Source organism: Oncorhynchus gorbuscha, unplaced genomic scaffold, assembly GCF_021184085.1.
Source record: "Oncorhynchus gorbuscha isolate QuinsamMale2020 ecotype Even-year unplaced genomic scaffold, OgorEven_v1.0 Un_scaffold_3039, whole genome shotgun sequence".
NCBI lineage: Eukaryota > Metazoa > Chordata > Actinopteri > Salmoniformes > Salmonidae > Oncorhynchus > Oncorhynchus gorbuscha.
This window is the reverse complement of record NW_025747396.1, coordinates 45,001-58,406: the sequence shown is the minus strand read 5'-3', so window position 1 is coordinate 58,406 and position 13,406 is coordinate 45,001. Positions and strand designations below refer to the sequence as shown.

The 13,406-nt window shown below is 46.1% G+C and overlaps 1 protein-coding gene across 1 annotated transcript in view; it reads right to left on the bottom strand.

Moving 5' to 3' along the window:
* Positions 1–5,893: 5,893 nt before the first annotated feature.
* Positions 5,894–13,406, bottom strand: part of LOC124027250 (caskin-1-like) — a 33,601-nt gene continuing 26,088 nt past the window's right edge. The window contains exons 8-9 of the mRNA XM_046339712.1: positions 6,133–6,239; positions 5,894–5,903 (exon numbers count right to left, since the gene is read on the bottom strand). Of these exons, the coding sequence (XP_046195668.1) occupies positions 5,894–5,903; positions 6,133–6,239 (117 nt within the window). The remainder of the gene's footprint in view (positions 5,904–6,132; positions 6,240–13,406) is intronic.

The following is a 13,406-nucleotide window of genomic DNA, read 5'->3' as shown; positions in this document are numbered from 1 at the left end:
TAATGTCTATCTCCTACCAGCTTGGTGATGTCTATCTCCTACCAGCTTGGTGATGTCTATCTCCCGTGTGTCCTACCCAGCTTGGCGATGTCTATCTCCTACCAGCTTGGTGATGTCTATCTCCTACCAGCTTGGTGATGTCTATCTCCTACCAGCTTGGTGATGTCTATCTCCTACCAGCTTGGTGATGTCTATCTCCCGTGTGTCCTACCCAGCTTGGTGATGTCTATCTCCTACCAGCTTGATGATGTCTATCTCCTACCAGCTTGGTGATGTCTATCTCCCGTGTGTCCTACCCAGCTTGGTGATGCCAATCTCCTACCAGCTTGGTGATGTCTATCTCCTACCAGCTTGGTGATGTCTATCTCCTACCAGCTTGGTGATGTCTATCTCCTACCAGCTTGGTGATGTCTATCTCCCGTGTGTCCTACCCAGCTTGGTGATGTCTATCTCCTACCAGCTTGGTGATGTCTATCTCCTACCAGCTTGGTGATGTCTATCTCCTACCAGCTTGGTGATGTCTATCTCCCGTGTGTCCTACCCAGCTTGGCGATGTCTATCTCCTACCAGCTTGGTGATGTCTATCTCCTACCAGCTTGGTGATGTCTATCTCCTACCAGCTTGGTGATGTCTATCTCCTACCAGCTTGGTGATGTCTATCTCCTACCAGCTTGGTGATGTCTATCTCCCGTGTGTCCTACCCAGCTTGGTGATGTCTATCTCCTACCAGCTTGGTGATGTCTATCTCCTACCAGCTTGGTGATGTCTATCTCCCGTGTGTCCTACCCAGCTTGGCGATGTCTATCTCCTACCAGCTTGGTGATGTCTATCTCCTACCAGCTTGGTGATGTCTATCTCCTACCAGCTTGGTGATGTCTATCTCCTACCAGCTTGGTGATGTCTATCTCCTACCAGCTTGGTGATGTCTATCTCCTACCAGCTTGGTGATGTCTATCTCCTACCAGCTTGGTGATGTCTATCTCCTACCCAGCTTGGTGATGTCTATCTCCTACCAGCTTGGTGATGTCTATCTCCCGTGTGTCCTACCCAGCTTGGTGATGTCTATCTCCTACCAGCTTGGTGATGTCTATCTCCCGTGTGTCCTACCAGCTTGGTGATGTCTATCTCCTACCAGCTTGGTGATGTCTATCTCCTACCAGCTTGGTGATGTCTATCTCCCGTGTGTCCTACCCAGCTTGGTGATGTCTATCTCCTACCAGCTTGGTGATGTCTATCTCCTACCAGCTTGGTGATGTCTATCTCCCGTGTGTCCTAGCCAGCTTGGTGATGTCTATCTCCTACCAGCTTGGTGATGTCTATCTCCTACCAGCTTGGTGATGTCTATCTCCTACCAGCTTGGTGATGTCTATCTCCCGTGTGTCCTACCCAGCTTGGTGATGTCTATCTCCTACCAGCTTGGTGATGTCTATCTCCTACCAGCTTGGTGATGTCTATCTCCTACCAGCTTGGTGATGTCTATCTCCCGTGTGTCCTACCCAGCTTGGCGATGTCTATCTCCTACCAGCTTGGTGATGTCTATCTCCTACCAGCTTGGTGATGTCTATCTCCTACCAGCTTGGTGATGTCTATCTCCTACCAGCTTGGTGATGTCTATCTCCCGTGTGTCCTACCCAGCTTGGTGATGTCTATCTCCTACCAGCTTGGTGATGTCTATCTCCTACCAGCTTGGTGATGTCTATCTCCCGTGTGTCCTACCCAGCTTGGCGATGTCTATCTCCTACCAGCTTGGTGATGTCTATCTCCTACCAGCTTGGTGATGTCTATCTCCCGTGTGTCCTACCCAGCTTGGTGATGTCTATCTCCTACCAGCTTGGTGATGTCTATCTCCTACCAGCTTGGTGATGTCTATCTCCTACTAGCTTGGTGATGTCTATCTCCTACCAGCTTGGTGATGTCTATCTCCTACCAGCTTGGTGATGTCTATCTCCTACCCAGCTTGGTGATGTCTATCTCCTACCAGCTTGGTGATGTCTATCTCCCGTGTGTCCTACCCAGCTTGGTGATGTCTATCTCCTACCAGCTTGGTGATGTCTATCTCCCGTGTGTCCTACCAGCTTGGTGATGTCTATCTCCTACCAGCTTGGTGATGTCTATCTCCTACCAGCTTGGTGATGTCTATCTCCCGTGTGTCCTACCCAGCTTGGTGATGTCTATCTCCTACCAGCTTGGTGATGTCTATCTCCTACCAGCTTGGTGATGTCTATCTCCCGTGTGTCCTACCCAGCTTGGTGATGTCTATCTCCTACCAGCTTGGTGATGTCTATCTCCTACCAGCTTGGTGATGTCTATCTCCTACCAGCTTGGTGATGTCTATCTCCCGTGTGTCCTACCCAGCTTGGTGATGTCTATCTCCTACCAGCTTGGTGATGTCTATCTCCTACCAGCTTGGTGATGTCTATCTCCTACCAGCTTGGTGATGTCTATCTCCCGTGTGTCCTACCCAGCTTGGCGATGTCTATCTCCTACCAGCTTGGTGATGTCTATCTCCTACCAGCTTGGTGATGTCTATCTCCTACCAGCTTGGTGATGTCTATCTCCTACCAGCTTGGTGATTTCTATCTCCCGTGTGTCCTACCCAGCTTGGTGATGTCTATCTCCTACCAGCTTGGTGATGTCTATCTCCTACCAGCTTGGTGATGTCTATCTCCCGTGTGTCCTACCCAGCTTGGCGATGTCTATCTCCTACCAGCTTGGTGATGTCTATCTCCTACCAGCTTGGTGATGTCTATCTCCTACCAGCTTGGTGATGTCTATCTCCTACCAGCTTGGTGATGTCTATCTCCTACCAATTTGGTGATGTCTATCTCCTACCAGCTTGGTGATGTCTATCTCCTACTAGCTTGGTGATGTCTATCTCCTACCAGCTTGGTGATGTCTATCTCCTACCAGCTTGGTGATGTCTATCTCCTACCCAGCTTGGTGATGTCTATCTCCTACCAGCTTGGTGATGTCTATCTCCCGTGTGTCCTACCAGCTTGGTGATGTCTATCTCCTACCAGCTTGGTGATGTCTATCTCCTACCAGCTTGGTGATGTCTATCTCCCGTGTGTCCTACCCAGCTTGGTGATGTCTATCTCCTACCAGCTTGGTGATGTCTATCTCCTACCAGCTTGGTGATGTCTATCTCCTACCAGCTTGGTGATGTCTATCTCCTACCAGCTTGGTGATGTCTATCTCCCGTGTGTCCTACGCAGCTTGGTGATGTCTATCTCCCGTGTGTCCTACCCAGCTTGGTGATGTCTATCTCCCGTGTGTCCTACCCAGCTTGTTGATGTCTATCTCCCGTGTGTCCTACCCAGCTTGGTGATGTCTATCTCCTACCAGCTTGGTGATGTCTATCTCCCGTGTGTCCTACCCAGCTTGGTGATGCCAATCTCCTTCAGGTCCTCCCAGCTGATCTCAGTGATGAAGTCGATGTTGTCATATCCATTTTGCACCAGAACCTGGTAGTACTGGTTCAGCCCAATCGCTGACAACCACTCTGCCAGGCTGGCCTATACACACACACACACACACACACACACACACACACACACACACACACACACACACACACACACACACACACACACACACACACACACACACACACACACACACACACACACACACACACACACACACACACACACACACACACACACAGATATTAGGACATATACACATGTGTTCATATGTATTTAGTATGATTACTCAAATGTATAATATTGGTAATATCCTCATTAATATCAGTATCATTAATATCAGTATGGCCCAGAATATCCTCATTAATATTTGTATGGCCCAGAGTATCCTCATTAATATTGGTATGCCCCAGAGTATCCTCATTAATATTGGTATGGCTCAGAGTATGCTCATTAATATTGGCCCAGAGTATCCTCATTAATATTGGTATGGCCCAGAGTATCCTCATTAATATTGGTGTGGCCCAGAGTATCCTCATTAATATTGGTATGGCCCAGAGTATCCTCATTAATATTGGTATGGCCCAGAGTATCCTCATTAATATTGGTATGGCCCAGAGTATCCTCATTAATATTGGTATGGCCCAGAGTATCCTCATTAATATTGATATGGCCCAGAGTATCCTCATTAATATTGGTATGGCCCAGAGTATCCTCATTAATATTGGTATGGCCCAGAGTATCCTCATTAATATTGGTATTGCCCAGAGTATCCTCACTAATATTGGTATGGCCCAGAGTATCCTCATTAATATTGGTATGGCCCAGAGTATCCTCATTAATATTGGTATGGCCCAGAGTATCCTCATTAATATTGGTATGGCCCAGAGTATCCTCATTAATATTGGTATGGCCCAGAGTATCCTCATTAATATTGGTATGGCCCAGAGTATCCTCATTAATATTGGTATGGCCCAGAGTATCCTCATTAATATTGATATGGCCCAGAGTATCCTCATTAATATTGGTATGGCCCGGAATATCCTCATTAATATTGGTATGGCCCAGAATATCCTCATTAATATTGGTATGGCCCAGAATATCCTCATTAATATTGGTATGGCCCAGAGTATCCTCATTAATATTGGTATGGCCCAGAATATCCTCATTAATATTGGTATGGCCCAGAGTATCCTCATTAATATTGGTATGGCCCAGAGTATCCTCATTAATATTGGTATGGACCAGAATATCCTCATTAATATTGGTATGGCCCAGAGTATCCTCATTAATATTGGTATGGCCCAGAGTATCCTCATTAATATTGGTATGGCCCAGAGTATCCTCATTAATATTGGTATGGCCCAGAGTATCCTCATTAATATTGGTATGGCCCAGAGTATCCTCATTAATATTGGTATGCCCCAGAGTATCCTCATTAATATTGGTATGGCCCAGTGTATCCTCATTAATATTGGCCCAGAGTATCCTCATTAATATTGGTACGGCCCAGAGTATCCTTATTAATATTGGCCCAGAGTATCCTCATTAATATTGGTATGGCCCAGAGTATCCTCATTAATATTGGTATGGCCCAGAGTATCCTCATTAATATTGGTATGGCCCAGTGTATCCTCATTAATATTGGTATGGCCCAGAGTATCCTCATTAATATTGGTGTGGCCCAAAGTATCCTCATTAATATTGGTATGGCCCAGAGTATCCTCATTAATATTGGTATGCCCCAGAGTATCCTCATTAATATTGGTATGGCTCAGAGTATCCTCATTAATATTGGCCCAGAGTATCCTCATTAATATTGGTATGGCCCCGAGTATCCTCATTAATATTGGTATGGCCCAGAGTATCCTCATTAATATTGGTATGGCCCAGTGTATCCTCATTAATATTGGTATGGCCCAGAGTATCCTCATTAATATTGGTGTGGCCCAGAGTATCCTCATTAATATTGGTATGGCCCAGAGTATCCTCATTAATATTGGTATGGCCCAGAGTATCCTCATTAATATTGGTATGGCCCAGAGTATCCTCATTAATATTGGTATGGCCCAGAGTATCCTCATTAATATTGGTATGGCCCAGAGTATCCTCATTAATATTGGTATGGCCCATGGAGTCTTCAACGTGTGTCTTCAGACATATTGTGTCTGTAAAGGCTCGGAATGTGTTCTTACTGGTTTGTGGTCAGGTAGCCAGTCACCAGACGGCAGTTTGCTGATCTCTGATGTCATCTTCTTACGATGGCCTGGTTTAGTTACACCGATCGCTGTCAGGTCCTGCACACACACACACACACACACACACACACACACACACACACACACACACACACACACACACACACACACACACACACACACACACACACACACACACACACACACACACACACACACACACACACACACACACACAGTTAACACACGTTAACACACATCCATCCTCTCTCACACCTCACTGATGTACATGAATAAACATTAGCTTTATGCAAATGAAGCGGTAAATAATAGTGATGCGTGATTGGCAGACAACTCAGAGTGGGTCAGAGGTCACAGAGACAGGAGGGTCATGATGACATCACCAGGTCAGGGGTCAGGAGGAGGCCACGCCCCCACAGATAGGACATACGGGATGCCGGGGTAGAGGTTGGGATGACACGTGGTGTAGGGGTCAGAGGTCATCTTACCTCGGGGTCATGTGGCCTATGGTGTCTAGGTCATAGCCAGCGGTGAGGAGGTGAGTGGTGTAGAACTGCAGCTGACACTCAGTCAACCAGGTCACTACTGCCTCACTCTAGAACACAGAACACTCTCATTGTTCTAGAACATACACTCAGCTCTACACTGTAGAACACACACTCAGCTCTAGAACACACACACAGCTCTAGAACAATCTAGAACACACACAGCTCTACACTGTAGAACACACACTCAGCTCGAGAACACTGTAGAACACACACTCAGCTCTACACTGTAGGACATACACTCAGCTCTACACTGTAGGACATACACTCAGCTCTACACTGTAGAACACATACTCAGATCTAGAACACTGTAGAACACACACTCAGCTCTAGAACACACACTCAGGTCTACACTGTAGAACACATACTCAGATCTAGAACACTGTAGAACACACACTCAGCTCTAGAAAACACACTCAGCTCTACACTGTAGGACATACACTCAGCTCTACACTGTAGGACATACACTCAGCTCTACACTGTAGGACATACACTCAGCTCTACACTGTAGAACACACACTCAGCTCTACACTGTAGAACACATACTCAGATCTAGAACACTGTAGAACACACACTCAGGTCTACACTGTAGAACACATACTCAGATCTAGAACACTGTAGAACACACACTCAGCTCTAGAACACACACTCAGCTCTAGAATAATCTAGAACACACACAGCTCTACACTGTAGAACACACACTCAGCTCTAGAACACTGTAGAACACACACTCAGGTCTAGAACACTGTAGAACACACACTCAGCTCTAGAACAATCTAGAACACACACTCAGCTCTAGAACACTATAGAACACACACAGCTCTACACTGTAGAACACACACTCTGCTATAGAACACTGTAGAATACACAATCAGCTCTAGAACACTGTAGGACACACACTCAGCTCTAGAACACTGTAGAACACACACTCAGCTCTAGAACACTGTAGACACACACTCAGCTCTAGAACAATCTAGAACACACACTCAGCTCTAGAACACTATAGAACACACACAGCTATACACTGTAGAACACACACTCTGCTCTAGAACACTGTAGAACACACACTTAACTATAGAACACACATTTAGCTCTAGAACACTCTAGAACACACACTCAGCTCCACACTGTAGAACACACACTCAGCTCTACATTGTAGAACACACACTCTGCTCTAGAACACTGTAGAACACACACTCAACTATAGAACACACATTTAGCTCTAGAACACTCTAGAACACACACTCAGCTCCACACTGTAGAACACACACTCAGCTCTACATTGTAGAACACACACTGAAGACTAGAACTATCAGCATTCTCAGAGCTCTTCAGCCGAACACTCTCATCGTTCTAGAACACAGAATATTCTCAGAGCTCTAGAACATAGATACCAGAGTTCTAGAACAGGGTGGGGGAGGGAGGAGGGAGTCCAGAGGCTCTGTATGTCTCTGTGAGGTCAGGTGACACAGCTCAGCTCAGTGATTGGTTGTTAGGGTTAGACTGACATCCTTTACCCCCAGGGGGCAGTAGAGATGCCATCTAACCAGGGGGAGAACAACTGCCGCCTCTCGTTGAAGCCACGGAGGTTCAAGCCCGACCGCAGTATTGCAGGCCTTGTTAGTAGAAAACACTTATAGTGAACGGAAAAATGGCAATCTTCATTTTTAAAAATTATCACGGTACCAAATATTGCTTCTAATACACCAGAAGTATGTCCTTGAACCGGTTATTAAGAAATTGTACACAGCATAAGTTGTAAGGGTAATTGTAGCTGCTAATGGCAGCTTGCAGTACCCTGGTCGGCCTTCAACTGGAGTTACTCAATGAGAGGGGTCACTTACTGAATGAGGACTAACTGCACATGTTCTGTATCCATGAGACTCTAGTTCAGGAAGTGAAAAAACCCTGTTCTTCAAATACGTTACTGACTCTTCCCATAGGATGGGGTCACATGATCGATGGCTTTGTCTTTTTACAGTCATTGCATCTAACTACATCTTCCTGATGGGACGTTAAACGGGTGTCCTGACTCTCTGTGGTCACTAAAGATCCCATGGCTCTTATTGTTAGAGTAGGGGTGTCCTGACTCTCTTATTGTTAGAGTAGGGGTGTTAACCACGGTGTCCTGACTCTCTTATTGTTAGAGTAGGGGTGTCCTGACTCTCTTATTGTTAGAGTAGGGGTGTTAACCATGGTGTCCTGTCTCTCTTATTGTTAGAGTAGGGGTGTCCTGACTCTCTTATTGTTAGAGTAGGGGTGTTAACCACGGTGTCCTGACTCTCTTATTGTTAGAGTAGGGGTGTCCTGACTCTCTTATTGTTAGAGTAGGGGTGTCCTGACTCTCTTATTGTTAGAGTAGGGGTGTCCTGTCTCTCTTATTGTTAGAGTAGGGGTGTCCTGACTCTCTTATTGTTAGAGTAGGGGTGTCCTGACTCTCTTATTGTTAGAGTAGGGGTGTCCTGACTCTCTTATTGTTAGAGTAGGGGTGTTAACCACGGTGTCCTGACTCTCTTATTGTTAGAGTAGGGGTGTCCTGACTCTCTTATTGTTAGAGTAGGGGGTGTTAACCACGGTGTCCTGACTCTCTTATTGTTAGAGTAGGGGTGTCCTGACTCTCTTATTGTTAGAGTAGGGGGTGTCCTGACTCTCTTATTGTTAGAGTAGGGGGTGTTAACCACGGTGTCCTGTCTTTCTTATTGTTAGAGTAGGGGTGTTAACCACGGTGTCCTGACTCTCTTATTGTTAGAGTAGGGGTGTCCTGTCTCTCTTATTGTTAGAGTAGGGGTGTCCTGTCTCTCTTATTGTTAGAGTAGGGGTGTCCTGACTCTCTTATTGTTAGAGTAGGGGTGTTAACCACGGTGTCCTGACTCTCTTATTGTTAGAGTAGGGGTGTCCTGACTCTCTTATTGTTAGAGTAGGGGGTGTTAACCACGGTGTCCTGTCTTTCTTATTGTTAGAGTAGGGGTGTCCTGACTCTCTTATTGTTAGAGTAGGGGTGTTAACCACGGTGTCCTGACTCTCTTATTGTTAGAGTAGGGTGTCCTGACTCTCTTATTGTTAGAGTAGGGGTGTCCTGTCTCTCTTATTGTTAGAGTAGGGGTGTTAACCACGGTGTCCTGACTCTCTTATTGTTAGAGTAGGGGTGTTAACCACGGTGTCCTGTCTCTCTTATTGTTAGAGTAGGGGTGTTGACTCTCTTATTGTTAGAGTAGGGGTGTCCTGACTCTCTTATTGTTAGAGTAGGGGTGTCCTGACTCTCTTATTGTTAGAGTAGTGGGTGTCCTGACTCTCTTATTGTTAGAGTAGGGGTGTTAACCACGGTGTCCTGACTCTCTTATTGTTAGAGTAGGGGTGTCCTGACTCTCTTATTGTTAGAGTAGGGGTGTCCTAACTCTTATTGTTAGAGTAGGGGTGTTAACCACGGTGTCCTGACTCTCTTATTGTTAGAGTAGGGGTGTCCTGACTCTCTTATTGTTAGAGTAGGGGTGTCCTGTCTCTCTTATTGTTAGAGTAGGGGTGTTAACCACGGTGTCCTGACTCTCTTATTGTTAGAGGGGTGGGTGTCCTGACTCTCTTATTGTTAGAGTAGGGGTGTTAACCTTATTGGTGTCCTGACTCTCTTATTGTTAGAGTAGGGGTGTCCTGACTCTCTTATTGTTAGAGTAGGGGTGTTAACCACGGTGTCCTGACTCTCTTATTGTTAGAGTAGGGGTGGGTGGGTGTCCTGACTCTCTTATTGTTAGAGTAGGGTGTCCTGTGTTAACCACGGTGTCCTGACTCTCTTATTGTTAGAGTAGGGGTGTTAACCACGGTGTCCTGACTCTCTTATTGTTAGAGTAGGGGTGTCCTGTCTCTCTTATTGTTAGAGTAGGGGTGTCCTGACTCTCTTATTGTTAGAGTAGGGGTGTTAACCACGGTGTCCTGACTCTCTTATTGTTAGAGTAGGGGTGTCCGGTGTCCTGACTCTCTTATTGTTAGAGTAGGGGTGTCCTGTCTCTCTTATTGTTAGAGTAGGGGTGTCCTGACTCTCTTATTGTTAGAACCACGGTGTCCTGACTCTCTTATTGTTAGAGTAGGGGTGTTAACCACGGTGTCCTGACTCTCTTATTGTTAGAGTAGGGGTGTCCTGACTCTCTTATTGTTAGAGTAGGGGTGTCCTGACTCTCTTATTGTTAGAGTAGGGGGTGTTAACCACGGTGTCCTGACTCTCTTATTGTTAGAGTAGGGGTGTTAACCACGGTGTCCTGACTCTCTTATTGTTAGAGTAGGGGTGTTAACCACGGTGTCCTGACTCTCTTATTGTTAGAGTAGGGGTGTCCTGTCTCTCTTATTGTTAGAGTAGGGGTGTCCTGACTCTCTTATTGTTAGAGTAGGGGTGTTAACCACGGTGTCCTGACTCTCTTATTGTTAGAGTAGGGGTGTCCTGACTCTCTTATTGTTAGAGTAGGGGTGTCCTGACTCTCTTATTGTTAGAGTAGGGGTAGAGTAGGGGTGTCCTGTTAACCACGGTGTCCTGACTCTCTTATTGTTAGAGTAGGGGTGTCCTGACTCTCTTATTGTTAGAGTAGGGGTGTTAACCACGGTGTCCTGACTCTCTTATTGTTAGAGTAGGGGTGTCCTGACTCTCTTATTGTTAGAGTAGGGGTGTTAACCACGGTGTCCTGACTCTCTTATTGTTAGAGTAGGGGTGTTAACCACGGTGTCCTGACTCTCTTATTGTTAGAGTAGGGGTGTCCTGTCTCTCTTATTGTTAGAGTAGGGGTTAACCACGGTGTCCTGTGAGGGGGTGTCCTGACTCTCTTATTGTTAGAGCAGGGGGTGTTAACCACGGTGTCCTGACTCTCTTATTGTTAGAGTAGGGGTGTCCTGACTCTCTTATTGTTAGAGTAGGGGGTGTTAACCACGGTGTCCTGACTCTCTTATTGTTAGAGTAGGGGTGTCCTGACTCTCTTATTGTTAGAGTAGGGGGTGTTAACCACGGTGTCCTGACTCTCTTATTGTTAGAGTAGGGGTGTTAACCACGGTGTCCTGACTCTCTTATTGTTAGAGTAGGGGTGTTAACCACGGTGTCCTGACTCTCTTATTGTTAGAGTAGGGGTGTTAACCACGGTGTCCTGACTCTCTTATTGTTAGAGTAGGGGTGTTAACCACGGTGTCCTGTCTCTCTTATTGTTAGAGTAGGGGTGTCCTGTCTCTCTTATTGTTAGAGTAGGGGTGTCCTGACTCTCTTATTGTTAGAGTAGGGGTGTCCTGACTCTCTTATTGTTAGAGTAGGGGTGTTAACCACGGTGTCCTGACTCTCTTATTGTTAGAGTAGGGGTGTCCTGTCTCTCTTATTGTTAGAGTAGGGGTGTTAACCACGGTGTCCTGACTCTCTTATTGTTAGAGCAGGGGGTGTTAACCACGGTGTCCTGACTCTCTTATTGTTAGAGTAGGGGTGTCCTGACTCTCTTATTGTTAGAGTAGGGGGTGTTAACCACGGTGTCCTGACTCTCTTATTGTTAGAGTAGGGGTGTCCTGACTCTCTTATTGTTAGAGTAGGGTGTCCTGTGTTAACCACGGTGTCCTGACTCTCTTATTGTTAGAGTAGGGGTGTTAACCACGGTGTCCTGACTCTCTTATTGTTAGAGTAGGGGTGTTAACCACGGTGTCCTGACTCTCTTATTGTTAGAGTAGGGGGTGTCTCTTATTGTTAGAGTAGGGGTGTCCTGACTCTCTTATTGTTAGAGTAGGGGTGTTAACCACGGTGTCCTGACTCTCTTATTGTTAGAGTAGGGGTGTTAACCACGGTGTCCTGACTCTCTTATTGTTAGAGTAGGGGTGTCCTGTCTCTCTTATTGTTAGAGTAGGGGGGTGTCCTGACTCTCTTATTGTTAGAGTAGGGGTGTCCTGACTCTCTTATTGTTAGAGTAGGGGTGTTAACCACGGTGTCCTGACTCTCTTATTGTTAGACTCTCTTATTGTTAGTAGGGGTGTTAACCACGGTGTCCTGACTCTCTTATTGTTAGAGTAGGGGTGTCCTGACTCTCTTATTGTTAGAGTAGGGGTGTTAACCACGGTGTCCTGACTCTCTTATTGTTAGAGTAGTGGGTGTCCTGACTCTCTTATTGTTAGAGTAGGGGTGTTAACCACGGTGTCCTGACTCTCTTATTGTTAGAGTAGGGGTGTCCACTCTCTTATTGTTAGAGTAGGGGTGTCCTGACTCTCTTATTGTTAGAGTAGGGGTGTCCGGTGTCCTGACTCTCTTATTGTTAGAGTAGGGGTGTTAGGGGTGTCCTGACTCTCTTATTGTTAGAGTAGGGGTGTTAACCACGGTGTCCTGACTCTCTTATTGTTAGAGTAGGGGTGTAACCACGGTGTCCTGTCTCTCTTATTGTTAGAGTAGGGGTGTTAACCACGGTGTCCTGTCTCTCTTATTGTTAGAGTAGGTGTCCTGTCTCTCTTATTGTTAGAGTAGGGGTGTCCTGACTCTCTTATTGTTAGAGTAGGGGTGTCCTGACTCTCTTATTGTTAGAGTAGGGGTGTTAACCACGGTGTCCTGACTCTCTTATTGTTAGAGTAGGGGTGTCCTGACTCTCTTATTGTTAGAGTAGGGGTGTCCTGACTCTCTTATTGTTAGAGTAGGGGTGTTAACCAGGGGTGTCCTGACTCTCTTATTGTTAGAGTAGGGGTGGGGTGTCCTGACTCTCTTATTGTTAGAGTAGGGGTGTCCTGACTCTCTTATTGTTAGAGTAGGGGTGGGTGTCCTGACTCTCTTATTGTTAGAGTAGGGGTGTCCTGTCTCTCTTATTGTTAGAGTAGGGGTGGGTGTCCTGACTCTCTTATTGTTAGAGTAGGGGTGTCCTGTCTCTCTTATTGTTAGAGTAGGGGTGTTAACCACGGTGTCCTGTCTCTCTTATTGTTAGAGTAGGGGTGTCCTGACTCTCTTATTGTTAGAGTAGGGGTGTCCTGTCTCTCTTATTGTTAGAGTAGGGGTGTCCTGACTCTCTTATTGTTAGAGTAGGGGTGTTAACGGTGTCCACGGTGTCCTGACTCTCTTATTGTTAGAGTAGGGGTGTCCGGTGTCCTGTCTCTCTTATTGTTAGAGTAGGGGTGTCCTGACTCTCTTATTGTTAGAGTAGGGGTGTCCTGACTCTCTTATTGTTAGAGTAGGGGTGTCCTGACTCTCTTATTGTTAGAGTCAGGGGTGTTAACCACGGTGTCCTGACTCTCTT